The sequence below is a fragment of the Thamnophis elegans genome, chromosome 13 (genome assembly GCF_009769535.1).
Source record: "Thamnophis elegans isolate rThaEle1 chromosome 13, rThaEle1.pri, whole genome shotgun sequence".
Classification (NCBI taxonomy): Eukaryota; Metazoa; Chordata; class Lepidosauria; order Squamata; family Colubridae; genus Thamnophis; species Thamnophis elegans.
Window position 1 is genome coordinate 17,705,623 of NC_045553.1, and position 13,384 is coordinate 17,719,006.

The window sequence follows — 13,384 nt, forward strand, 5'->3', positions numbered from 1 at the left end:
GTGTTCGCCTTCATTTGATTAACTTTAGACTTTAAATCATCATATAGTTCCAATACAAATTCCTTAATTTCTTGTTTAAAATCATTAAACATTTTAAAGAAATATTCCTGTGTTAAAAGTTCTCCAGTAGAAGGCATAGGAGACAAAGGCTGTGGTTCCAGTAAAAATTCTTTAAATTCTTTAGACACATTTGTAGCAAGGCGCTTCTTTGACCTGGGTGCCATAATGAATACACAAGTAAGCAGCGCTTTGCTCCCCTCTGTTTCCAAAGAAGAAGAGTTTATTTTGTTAAGGAGCGGTCTGCAGGAAGGTAAAACCGGCTAAGTATATCCACTATCAATCATCCACGGAGAGAAATCGCCATTTTGAAATCCATTTAGACAAAGAAGTCTCTAAGACAAATGGTGCTGGTATTTAAGATAGTAATAAAAACATAAATCTCACAGGGGTGGGACCCGCCCGTATCAATTCTAGCTTGAAAAAAACTTTGTTTTGTCCTGGGGGGGGCTAGCCTGTCTGGGGCTGCCAAAAAAAAAGGCAGCTGAGAAGAACTGGCTGGAGATAAAAGCTCCGCTCCGGCTGGATCTAATCTCTATCCACAGCCAAAAAAAGAAAAAGGCTGTGGCTTACGAATAGACCCTAGCCTACAGAGCTACTCCCTGCCCCTTTCTTAGCCAAAAAGGGGTGCTATCTATGATCTTATTTAGATATACAGACCAGATCTCTGAGGAGCTCGGTGGAGCCCTCCTCGGCAACAGGCCACGCCCCCAGGAAGTCCAGTATCTTGTTTCCTGAAAGCATTTTCCCCCCTCTCATGCTGAATGGGTCGATAAGTCCCACGTGGGGGTGCCTCGACTTTTGCGAAAATTCTACTCTGCCTACCCCGACAAGCCTTGACCTGGATTGGCGTGGACATTTTCACCTTTTCTTGTTCCTGTTTTCTGTTGTTTGTGTATTTGTTCTTTTTCTGCAGGGATGATTTCCTTTCCTGACGGAGGGCCGGATGTCAGCCTCTGCTTTGCTGCTTGCTTTCGGCTGCCATAGAAACTGGGAGGGGGGGCATTGTATGTGGGTGGGGAAGTGTCGGCACAGGAGTGACTGTAAAAGGGAGGTGTTCTCACCATCTACTGCGCATGCTGCAGATAAAGAATTTGCCGCCATGGCCAACTGTCCGGCATACCAGCCTGATGATGCTTTTTGAAGATGTCTCCCAAGTGACACCTGTGGGGTGTGCTGATTGGAATCTGCGCTGAGGTTACCAGGGGGAGGGGGTTGGGTCCCATCTTGATATCTATGCTTACGTGCATTTTTGCCCCAGACCTTGCTTTGCCTACCTACTATCTATTCATGACAGTAAAAGTACTCTTAATTCTGCAAAATGGAGTTGAGTGGTTTCTTTCTTGGTTACTGAGTGAAGCAGCCTTGACACAAGGGGTTGATGCTGGAGGCACAGGCCCTCTGCATGTGGGCGGAGGCTCACTGTCTATCCATCGGAGTGGATCACATCTCCGGCTCGTCGAACCTGCAGGCAGATTGGCTAAGTCGCGAGACACTGGACCAGGAGGAATGGAGGCTCCACCCAGAATTGTTCCAGGAGATGACCCGCAGGTTTGGCATGCCACTGTTGGACTTATTTGCATCTCAAACCAACACTCATCTGCCTTGATTCTTCAGCAGATTCCGGATGACTGGGGCGGAAGGGGTCAACACTCTCCGTTGCCCCTGGCCCCAAGGCCTTCTGTATGCGTTTCCACCTCTACTGCTCATTCCAAGGGTGATTCACAAGATCCTAATGGAATAGGCGGAAGTACTAAAGGTCGCTCCACATTGGACCCTCAGATCCTAGTTCGCCTGACAAGTCTGTCCACTACCCCCCCCCCCCCGGAGGATTCCAGTCAACAGGATAATCCTCACCCAAGGGGCCCTTCTACATCTGGACCCCCAGTGGTTGCAGTTGGCCATCTAGACATTGAGGGGAACATTCTGAAGTGGGATAACTTTTCTGTATGAGTCATCCGCACTATTCAGGTGGCCAGACGTCTGTCCACTACACAGGTGTACAACACAACATGGTCGGTTTTCTGCAGGTGGTGCGGCCCCTGGGGATTATGCCACAGTCGGCCTCACTTCCTCAAGTCCTGGAATTCCTCCAGGACAGCCTGGACAGGGGCCTGGCCCCAAACACCTTGCGTAGACAGGCGGCGGCTCTCTCCACAGTTCTCCAGTGCCTGGAGGCTGTTAGGGTCTGGATGGGAGTAAACAAGCGGGCACTCAATCCAGACAAGACTGAGTGGCTATTGATGTTCCCTCCCAAGGATAGTCCAGACTCTCCATCTATTAGCCTGGGGAGTGAAAGTCTACACCCCTCAGCGAGGGCCCGCAATTTGGGTGTCCTCCTGGATCTGCAGCTGACATTAGAACACCATTTGTCGGCTGTGACAGGGGGGTGGCTTTTGCCCAGGTTCACCTGGTGCACCAGTTGCAGCCCTATCTGGATCGGGAGGCACTTCGAATGGTCATTCATGCCCTCGTCACCTCAAGGCTCGATTACTGCAATGCGCTCTACATGGGGCTGCCCTTGAAGAGTGTTCGGAGACTATAGTTGGTCCAGAATGCAGCTGCGCAAGCAATATCGGGTGTACCTCGTTACACCCATGTCACACCTATCCTCCGCGAGCTGCACTGGCTCCCTATTGGTCTCCGGACGCGCTACAAGGTGCTGGTTATTACCTTTAAAGCCCTACATGGCCTTGGACCTGGATATCTGAGAGACCACCTCCTGCTACATACCTCCCAACGGCCGATAAGAACTCACAGACTGGGCCTCCTCCAGGTGCCATCGACCGGACAATGCCGGCTGGCGGCCCCTCGGGGGAGAGCCTTGTCTGTAGCTGCTCTGGCCCTGTGGAAAGATCTACCCACAGAGATCTGGACCCTTCCCACTCTCGCGGCCTTCCAAAAAGCCACCAAAACCTGGTTGTTCCGGCAGGCCTGGGGCTGTTAACCCATGAATGAGGTCCAGCCCCCAGCTAAGTCGAGTGTATGGTGTGTTCTTTTAAATTGTTCCTGTCTTTCCCCTATTTTTTATTTTGTTTTATCTTGTATTTGTAAGCCACCCGGAGTCCTACAGGATTGGGCGGCATATAAGCTTATTAAATTACGAATTACAAATTAATTATGAAGGGTGCTGCCAACCTCAGACCTCCAACAATTCATCGTTACCTGTTGTGACTCAGCAGCAGTCTTCTCTGAGTCTTTTCAGGTTGCAAGTTTAACACTGCAGCTGGGGCTTGTTAGTGGGTCTTCGGGTGATAAAGGGACGGATGGTGCCACGCCCTGGTTGCAGGAGTCAACGTTCATTCATTCATTCATGCATTCATTGATCATCGGTTGTGGTTTATTGGAGAGACACTTGGAGAAGTGATTTGTTTTCTGTAACCCTGATTCAAGGATACACTTGGAGAAGTGCATTGCTTTGTAAGAGTTTTGTTTTGCATTCTTGTCAGAGACTTGATTTATGGTTATTTTTGGGCTCGCAGCCAGTCTGAGCTGAGAACTGATAAAGTTCTTTCCTTTTAAGTTTGTCTGCCTGTCGTCTGTTAACGAGCGGAGAAGGGGGGACAGAACAGTTACCCATCTAGGGAACTTCCCATCGTGCTTGAAGCCTTGATATCTGCGCCCTACGAACCTATTCGTTCCATCAGCCCCCGTCTATTGACCTTGAAGGTGGCCTTTCTTGTGGCCATAACCTGAGCGCGCAGGGTCTCGGAATTGGCTGCCCTGTCTGTCCACAGCAACCTCTGCATTTTTCATCCTAGCAGAGTGGTCCTCTGGCTGGACCCTTCCTTTCTTCCGAGGGTCAACTCCTGTTTTCACAGGGCCCAGTAATTGGTGTTACCATTTGCCACTGGCCGGCGCACCCTCGCAAATAAAAATAGCATCATCTTGACGTGCGACCGGCTTTCCGACGCTACATCAAACGCACAGCATCCTTTTGACAATCGGAAGCCCTCTTCGTCGCCTTTCTTCCTGAATCCATGGGTCAGAAGGTATTCTCCATAACTATTGGATGGTGGCTAAAGGCCTGTATCGCCAAGGCGTATGAAGTGCAGGGCCACCCAGCACCCCATCACGTCACAGCCCACTCAACACATAGTACGGCCACTACCACGGCCTGGGCCATGCAAGCCTCTGTTGAGATTTGTAGGGCGGCAACGTGGTCATCTCCGTCGCCCTTCATTAAACATTACAAACTGGACATTTATGCTTCAGCTGAAGCAGCCTTTGGATGTCAGGTACTGCAAGCAGTACCCACCCTTAGGTCAATATGCTCAGGCATATCCCATTCCTTTGGATTCTCTAAGCAGCGCACTGGAGAAAGACAGTTGTACTTACTTGAACGGTCGGTGCGCTGCATGAGAATCCAACCCCGTCCCTTTTTTGCGCTTTGGTCCAGAGTAGTAGGGGCAGGGGGGTTTCGAGGCTAGGAGGGCATTTCATGTGCTTTCATCTCTCGAAAGAGCCATGCCTTCCATTGAAAAAAAGGAGGAGCCGAGTGAAAATGGGAGGTGTGGCCATGTTTATTCAATTCAGTCTCTAGGCAAGCAGACCAATACTAACCCATTCCTTTGGATTCTCGCACAGCGCACCGAGAACGACCGTTCAGGTAAGTACAACGGTCTTTTGGAAGCAATCATAATCTCTGGCAATCGCCATTTCTTAATCATGGAGGAGTTGATTAGTTCTTAACAGTTGCACAAAAGAGAGAAGGGGATGTAAATCCACAGATTATGTTTCTCACAGATTTGGAAAATTCCTGCTGTTGTGACTGATGTCAGAGAACAAATTTGTGAGCTGGAGCAGGTAATAATCCTGCCTAAGTAAAGGACTTTCTTTCCTTCCTGCAGATAACAAAGATGTCTCCATCATGATGAGCGAGATGGATGTGAACGCGATTGCAGGAACACTCAAGCTCTTCTTTAGGGAGCTGCCAGAGCCTCTCTTCACAGATGAACTCTATCCCAACTTTGCTGAAGGCATTGGTATGTAGTGGCGTTATGCAGGTGCAAGGAGGAAGAACTGGGCGGCGGCTGCTTCATGGTTAGCTAGCAGTGGGAAGAGACTGGTGTTACTGCTTTCAGGTTCAGATTATGGTCACACACAGCCCTGGAAAATTGCCACACTGAACTCACTTCACAACTGAACATTGAACAGTGAGGCATGCATTCTTTAGAATCCATGGAAAACCATTGAATTTAAAATAACAGCAAACTTTTACAGATGATAAAGTATATCTATTTGCTTTTACACACACACACACACTCACTCTCTCTCTCTCCCACATTTACCCAATGTTCACAACTAGGCTGCTAGGCACAAGCCAGAGGGACTCATGCCTGGGATCCAAAAAATGACTCAGAAAGGCTAGGGAGGCTTCAGGGACCCCTTTTATCCCTGAAAGCCCTTGCTTTTATTTGGTGGGGAGGTCTTGGTCTTGCCATGTGCTCAGGCCCAACTTTGTCCTTTTGTTCCCTTAACAACTTGGTTCCTTCCCTGAGGGAGATTTTCCTGACTTTTGTCCACCTTGCTGCCGTGCCTCCACCCCTTTTAGGCTTGGTGTCTTCGGCCTGGTCTTCCCCTGGCAGAGGCTCCCTCCAGTAGCTCCCTTTTCTGAACCTCAGAGAGATGCCTCCTTAACTCTCCTATTTTACCTTAGCTCACTACTCAGGGGAGGCAGAGTGAGCATTATTAGTTGTATTTGCACTTGTAAACCTTGTGAACCTTTTTCTCGTCCTCTGGCACTAGTGTTGTCTGACCCGGTTGCAAAAGAAAGCTGTATGCTGAATTTGCTGCTTTCGCTTCCGGAGCCCAACCTGGTCACCTTCCTTTTCCTCTTGGATCATTTGAAAAGGTGAGGCCGAAGCTCCTTTCCTCCAGCCTTCCCAGCCATCATTGTCAAGGGACGTTCTGGAACATCGGTCTACGTGACCGATTGTAGAAAAAAGTGGAGCAGGTCCTTGTGTGGTGTGCAGGGCCTCTGGGCTGGAGCCTCTTTCCTCCCGAGCCCTGCCTGGCCCTGCAGGAGAAGAGTAGCAGCCGCTGAACGTTTTCACTCAAGCATCCTGGCAGAAGGACTGGGGGCGCTTCAGGGCTGTTTACCCAACTCCCCCTTTTAAACAATAATAACAACAACAACAACAACAACCTCTGTGATTTTGGTCCTTCATCTCAAGCTGCAAAAGCCTGGAAGAGTCCCCCCCCCCCTTTCAGTCTCCAGCTTTTCCTTCCAGGGAAAAGCTTAAGTTTCCCTTGGCAGCCATGGGGGATCCAAGAGCCCAGAAGAGAATAAGGGCTGAGGCCATGCAGGCGGGCAGGGCATCTTTGGCAGAGAAGCCTTCCTCCCCCCAATCCATCCCTCTTGCTGAGCAGGGGGGAGGGCAAGGACAGCTCTGACCTTCCCTTTTGGGGAGGGAGACAGTAGCAGGAGGTTATGGATTCTCTGGGCTCCTGGGAGTTCAGACCTGGGCATGGGGCAGAGGCTACCCTGGGGACTGTCCTGTGGCAATCTTTGGATGGAGTTGGCGCAGGCCTCTGCATCTTGGCTCTTTCAGTGACATGTGACCAAAGTCGTCTCCTGAGCTGCTGCGAAGGTGGGCAATTGGGGGCAGGATGATTCTTTGGTTCCATCCCTACCTGAGCAGGTGGGTCCAGAGGATGGGCAACACAGATTGATGGAGATTTCTGTGATGTATACCATCCTGGATGCAGAGTAGCTTTTATTCATTGGACATTTTAATGCCAATGAATTTTTGTGATTTCTGGTAGTTGAAATGTGTTTGAATATTAGCAGCTTGAGTTGGTAGTTAGGCTGTTGGTTTGAAAATATAGAAATATCTGAACAAACAACATTCAGACTACGTTGCATCTCAGTAAAAGGTTTTTAAAGGCCTCCGTTCTGACAAACGAGCAAAAAGGTTATTTCTTTTTTTGCCACAGGATTTTTAAAAAATCCACTCTGGATTCCTTCTTTTCAAAGTGGGGATTTGCAGAAATTCTCCTGGCATTTTATAGCAATAGCAATAGCAGTAGACTTATATACCGCTTCATAGGGCTTTCAGCCCTCTCTAAGCGGTTTACAGAAAGTCAGCATATTGCCCCCAACAATCTGGGTCCTCATTTTACCCACCTCGGAAGGATGGAAGGCTGAGTCAACCCTGAGCCGGTGAGATTTGAACCGCTGAACTGCTGATCCAGCAGTAGCCTGCAGTGCTGCATTTAACCACTGCGCCACCTTGGCGCAGTGGTTAAATGCATCAAAATATTTTGGACATATTTGGATCAGTAACAGAACATGTGAGATCAAATCTGCCTGTTCAAGACCACTGTTTCCCATTTGGTCCTGACCTGACAAGATGTATAAGTTAGGATAGTGTTTCTTTTAAACTGCCTCACCTAATTATCCCTTTTCCCAATTGTGAATCATATTTTCACTCTCACAAACAACCAGACTTTCTAATTTTATATCAGTGTCCAAAACTGAGCCATGATTCACAAACAAGTCATTACAAATTGCTCCATTGCCCCCAGGATAGGCTCCTTGGGAGTCATTTCCCCCAGTTTGAATACCACTGTGTTGGATCATAACTTTCTTTTCTCTTCCTATCCTATCTATTGTTTCAGAGTTGCTGAAAAGGAGAACATCAACAAGATGTCGCTTCACAACCTGGCCACCGTTTTTGGACCAACATTACTCAGACCGTCAGAAAAAGACAGCAAAATTCCTGCCAATCCAATGCAACCCATGGCCATGACTGACAGCTGGTCACTCGAAGTCATGTCCCAGGTAAAAAGCAAATGGGGTGTCTAAGTCAATGTTTCTCAACCTTGACAGCTTGAAGATGTGTGGACTCCAACTCCCAGAATTCTCCCAGGCAGCAGATGGAATTGAAGTCCACGCTTCTTCAAGTTGCCATGATTGAGAAGCTCTGGCCTAAGGAAGCTTCGATCCTTAATGTCAGCTGATCAACAAAACGCAGGGTTTCACAGGGACCCAGATTTCTCTTGGGACCCACAGGGATCAAAGGGAAAATGAGGGAAGAGCCCATAACCCATAGTGGGAGGAAAGGATTTAGATCCCATTGTAGGCCGCATTAGAATTTTGTTTGCCTTGGGGGAGGCTGGCCTGGTCGTTGCTGCCAACTGGGGGTGGGGTGGTCTGGGGGGAGCAGCATGGGCTGGTCCCTCGCCGTCTCCAGGACGGCCCCGCGGGACAACTGTGGCCCTATCGCTGGTCAGTTCCAGCCCACAGGCACATCCGATTTAGATGACCCCTTTCTAGCTGATTCCCATAACCCTCTGGGGAAGCAGGGAAAATGAACCTTCCATGTCAGAAGATCTCAGTTGCACAGCCATTTTACATCCCACCCTTCTTAGAAGGAGCTCAGAAAAGGGAAAGGAGAAAGGATAGCGGCTTGTCCACAGCCATCAAACAACTAGTTGATCAAAGAAGATTTGAACATGGACCCCTTCTGGCCTGATTTCCAACGAAGCAGCCCAAAAGATTTGATCCGTTTCCTTTATTTCATTCCTTTGAATTTAGAATTCAGAAAAGATTCTTTTCTGGAGATGCCCACTAGGGAGGGAAATAACTGAAAAGAACTGTAAATCAGCCCACTAGTGCACCATGAGGGGGTTTGCAACTGGACTGTGGAAACGGCTGGTGAGCATGTGCACACGCACATCCTTGCACGAGCAGCAGGCGAGCGCATGCATGTGCATTCCATTTGCATAAATGGCAGGCATGCGGCACGCCACTTGTGGAAATGGAGCTTCATGTGTGCACATTTGCAGGCTGCACATTTGCACTACTCACCCACTCCGGCCGGTCCGCAAAGCCAGAAACATTGAGGAACTCTGCTGTAAATGACCAGGGGAGGGAGGAGAATATTGAAACCAGAGAAAGTAAGTTCTGGGAGCAAAGAAATGCTGAAGGTTGACTCAGCCTTCCCTCCTTCCCAGGTCAGTAAAATGAGGACCCAGACTGTTGAGCACAAGAGGCTGACTCTGTAAACTGCTTAGAGGGCACTGTAAGGAACTGTGAAGCGTCTAAGTGCTATTACTATTCAGGTGCTAGGCATCCAACATGTATTTACAACAATTGTAGGTTCCCAGGGTCATGTGATCTTCTTTTGCAACTTGCCCAGCCAGCTTCAGAGAAGCAAAGAACAACAGAGTAACAATTGGAAGGGACCTTGGAGGTCTTCTAGTCCAACCCCCTGCTCAAGCAGGAGACTATACCATTCTGGACAAATGCCTGTCCAGTCTCTTCTTGAAAGCTTCCAGTGATGGAATATCCACAACTCCCAGAGTCCAGCTGTCCCATTGATTAATTGCTTTCCCTCCCAGGCAATTAATTCCTTCTTAGTTTGAGGCTGTTTCTCTCCTTGAGAAAGTCAGTGCTGGATTCACTGAACCCCGGCATGATTCATTTTTAACAAGCAGGGTGATTGCTTAATGACTGCAGCAAAAAAAAAGTTGTAAAATCAGGTGTGAGTCACTTAGCTTTGCTTAGCAACAGAAATTCTGGTCCCAATTGTGGTAAGTAGAGGACTACATGTACAGGAAAGTCAATTAAACTATCCTTGCAAGTGGTTGTCGAGTCTTTTGAACACCTGCAGAGTTGGAAAATCGCCAGGCTCTCCTAGTCACCGCCTCTATTGCTGTTGCCCCTCCCCCTCACCAATTGATCTGTTCCCCTCCCTTCTCTTGTCTGTGTTCCAGGTTCAGGTTCTCCTCTATTTCCTGCAACTGGAGACAATTCCCACCCCGGACAGCAAGAGGCAGAGTATCCTCTTCTCCACTGAGGTGTAGAAGCCAAAAGCTCCATCCATCCATCCATCCGTCCCTTCCTCTGACCTTCCAGCCTTTCCATCTCCTTGGGAAGGAGAGAAAGCCCTCCCTCTCTCCCCCTCTCTGTTGACCAAGAAGCCACTGGGGGAAGATTATTGTCTTCAGGGAAAGATTCCTTTCACCAGATCAGGAAAAGAGCAACAGAGGAAAGCAAGCTGCCTTGGGAAGGAATGGGTCCCCGAAGGAATTCCTGGGAGGATTTTTGCAGTGGAATTCATCTGACGCTTGGGAAGTTCTGGGTGTCTTTTCTTCTTGGACGCCTTTGAAGAGCAGAAGGATTTTTCTTTGATGACCACTGTTGTGGATTTGAGTGGAGTGCCACAAGGATGTTCAACCGTCATGGCCATTACTTGCAAATTTAGAACTCAATTTAAACATTTCTTTTTAATAAGTAAATAAATTAGGAGCTTCATGCACAATCAGGACATTAAAAAAAATCTTTTCCTTGCCTTTTATCCTTTGACTCTCTTTTGGTGGAAAGTTTTACTGAAGGTGCATCATCTAATCATTTAGAAGAGAATAAAGGCCAGAATGTGGAGGAGAAGGAGGTGATGGCCAGCTCTTAAGGCCTTCTCCTTTTCCACGAAGGATGGGAGGTGTGTGGAGAAGGTGCTGAGGTCTTCAGGCGTTGTAAAGACTGGAGAAGATAATCTGCAAAATTGCCCCCTTCATAAAGGCCTCGTGCCCAGTTTTAACCTGACTGCAGCAGCATAAGGACATAAGCCGATGGTGGGTTTCTCTGCAGTTGGGCCAAAGCCGTCCTCCCCCCTCCCAGCTGCTAAACAGTCCTTGGATCCGCTGGCGGGAATTGGGAGGGCAGGATTGGGCCTCTCTGCTCTTTCTTGGTTGGGACTTTGGAAAGACTTTGCTTATGGAAAATATTTTTTTCACTGCCATCCTGTTTTTGCTGGGAAAGAGAAATGTTTTGATAAGATGTTTTAATGACTTGTACAATGGTGATTGAGGGACCATTTTATATTTTTCAGAAATTCCAACAGTTTGTTTTAAGATTGACAGGCATCATTCATGGATTGTAATGCTGGAAAAGAGTCAACCCTGGCAGTCAGAAATAGGGATTAAGCCCAGAATCCTCACACAGGAAAGGATCTCTTTGTGTTTCATATTTTTCAGAAACAATGTCCGTATTAGTACCATACCATCATACAGCATAAGTTTTGTCTTGTTAATTCAAAGCCACTTTTTCCTAGATGTTCAGAAATGACTTGGAAGGCTAAAACGTTCAACTCTGGCTAATGAGCGAGAAACCAGGAAGCTAAACTGAAATTCTGGTTTTGTTCAGAGAGATTATTAATAGGAAATGAGGAGCTTTGCCCACAGTTTCCCATGCTTTGGGTAAGTAATGGGGACTATCACTACAGAAGCATGATGCTCCGTAGCTGCTTTGATCCCCAAGTTGTACAATTCAGCTATTTTAACACTGGGAAAGAACCCATCCCGAGAGTGGCCGGATTGTGGTGTCTGACTATCTCAGCATCTCTCATTCCAGGAAATATTTAAATAGGAATCCCATATTGCTTTTCCTTTCAGAAGTTTAGAAGTTAGAACTCTGTTCTGCTGTCCTAGTTTGGATGGTGATGTACCTCAGTATATGAAGACGAGATACATAACCCTTTTTGCTGAGGTGCCCATATATTTGTTCCTCAGTCCTCCTTTTGCCAAAACTGGATTTTTTCTCCCAACTTTCTACCATGGAAAGGGGCTTTCAGACAAGCTGATGGAGGATCAAGCTGTCTGTAAATCCAGGGACAAAAAGCATCGCCTGTCTTTGTGTCAGTTGAAGGAGATTCATCAACCAAAGGTCCCTTCTGAAGAGCACCTCAGTGAAGTAAGGGTTCTAAATAGGGGGATCATTTAAGTAAGATTTTTTTTAAAAAAAATCAAAGATAAATGTGATGGTATTTTTATTACTGTTATTTGAGGCAACCAATATTCAATAACCCTATAATGAAAGTCTAGACTGAAGCTTTCTCATTCCATCAGCCAGTCATATGTTTATTCTTCTAAGGTAACTGTTGTAGGTTACTCCCTTATAAAAAGACAGGAGAAAAGGTTGTGAAGACAGTGTTTGGGTACAAGGTTTGTTCATCAGAACTGAACCACCCCCAGTTGTCATCTTGCAGAGAAATGGTTCACATTGGCCCAGGAGTCTCCTACGCCTTGCCTGCAGTATCCTTCTTTTCTACTCGGCTTGCTCGAGATTAGGCATCAAGATATTCACTCACAGAATAAGGGGGAGTCCTCCCCAAGTTCCCTAGAATGCCAACTAAGTATTTGGACTACAATGGAAGGAACTTACACCTTTCCCTCTGTTCTGAATCCTCAGACAAGTATTGTAGGTTCTCCAAGTCCTGCTTATAGGGCCCAGTAGTATATTAACAGCCGGCCCAATGGGGTTGTAGAGATTGGGAGTGTTAATAAAGCTCATTTGAGTCACAAAGTCATAACCGGTTTAAGGAAGGCCACAGTGTTGTTTTGTGAACTTGAGGCATGTCTTGAAAATTAAAGTTTTAAGGGCTTTTATTTATTTATATTATTGATTTCTTTAAAGCAGTACGATTACTGAAAGGCTGCAGTTTCCCCCTTGCATTGTTATTCCATAATATCCAGAGCTGCAGGAATGGGCAAAGCCATTCCACCGAAGAAATGGGCCAATCTCTTCTGCTTGACTGCTCTTTCTGGCATTTTTGATTTATATATAGTTGTTCTGTCCGTATTGAATTGATGAAGCTAGATAAAAGGAAGACAGTGTGTGTTGGAGATCTGCAAGAGGATTACTTTGATATCCAAGCAAATTTTACATGCAGGCATGTAGGTATGGAAGAGATTGTATAATTTAAGCATTAATTTGTTTTAATTATAAACCTATGCTTTTCTGAAAAGTAATAATCTTGTGCTTCAGAAACGAATGTCTCATATGGAACCGAGCTGAGGGGCTCATTTCTTTCCGAGAAGTAGCAACATCAAATCCCTCCAGTTCTTCCAATCCCTTCTATTTTTCTAGGTCCTCAGTTTTGTGAAGTGGCTCCAAGAATTATTTTCCTTGACTCTGCTTGACTTTAAAACAGCCAGTGTTTTACAAAACACTGAATTGCAAAATAGCTGACAATGTTTTAATATTACATGAATGAACAACGCACAACCTCTGGCTGTTGCTAAATGACTTCCTCCTGCTGGAAATACAGACCCTGAAAGATGTCGCAGGTGATGCAATTTTGTGCCAATCCAGCCCATGGGATTAGTTTGTGGTTCAGTGTGTTATGTAACCTAGGAAACTGGTTTGAATAAACCGTGATTAAATTAATGGGTAAATGTGTTATCCAAAGACACCCAATGACAAAACCCTCCCCCTCCCATGTCTTTAACAATGAAATGATAAGGAAATCAAGAGCCAATTTTATACAGCGTTTCCTCATCCGTTTTGTCTCTCTGTAATTCTCCCCTCATTCTGTTGGTA

The 13,384-nt window shown here is 46.8% G+C and overlaps 1 protein-coding gene across 1 annotated transcript in view; it reads left to right on the forward strand.

The window, feature by feature from the left end:
• The window catches only part of BCR (BCR activator of RhoGEF and GTPase), a 108,601-nt gene extending 98,575 nt beyond the window's left edge, over positions 1-10,026 (forward strand). The window contains exons 21-24 of the mRNA XM_032229185.1: positions 4,908-5,042; positions 5,806-5,911; positions 7,681-7,843; positions 9,781-10,026. Of these exons, the coding sequence (XP_032085076.1) occupies positions 4,908-5,042; positions 5,806-5,911; positions 7,681-7,843; positions 9,781-9,870 (494 nt within the window). The 3' untranslated portion in view covers positions 9,871-10,026. The remainder of the gene's footprint in view (positions 1-4,907; positions 5,043-5,805; positions 5,912-7,680; positions 7,844-9,780) is intronic.
• Positions 10,027-13,384: the final 3,358 nt, after the last annotated feature.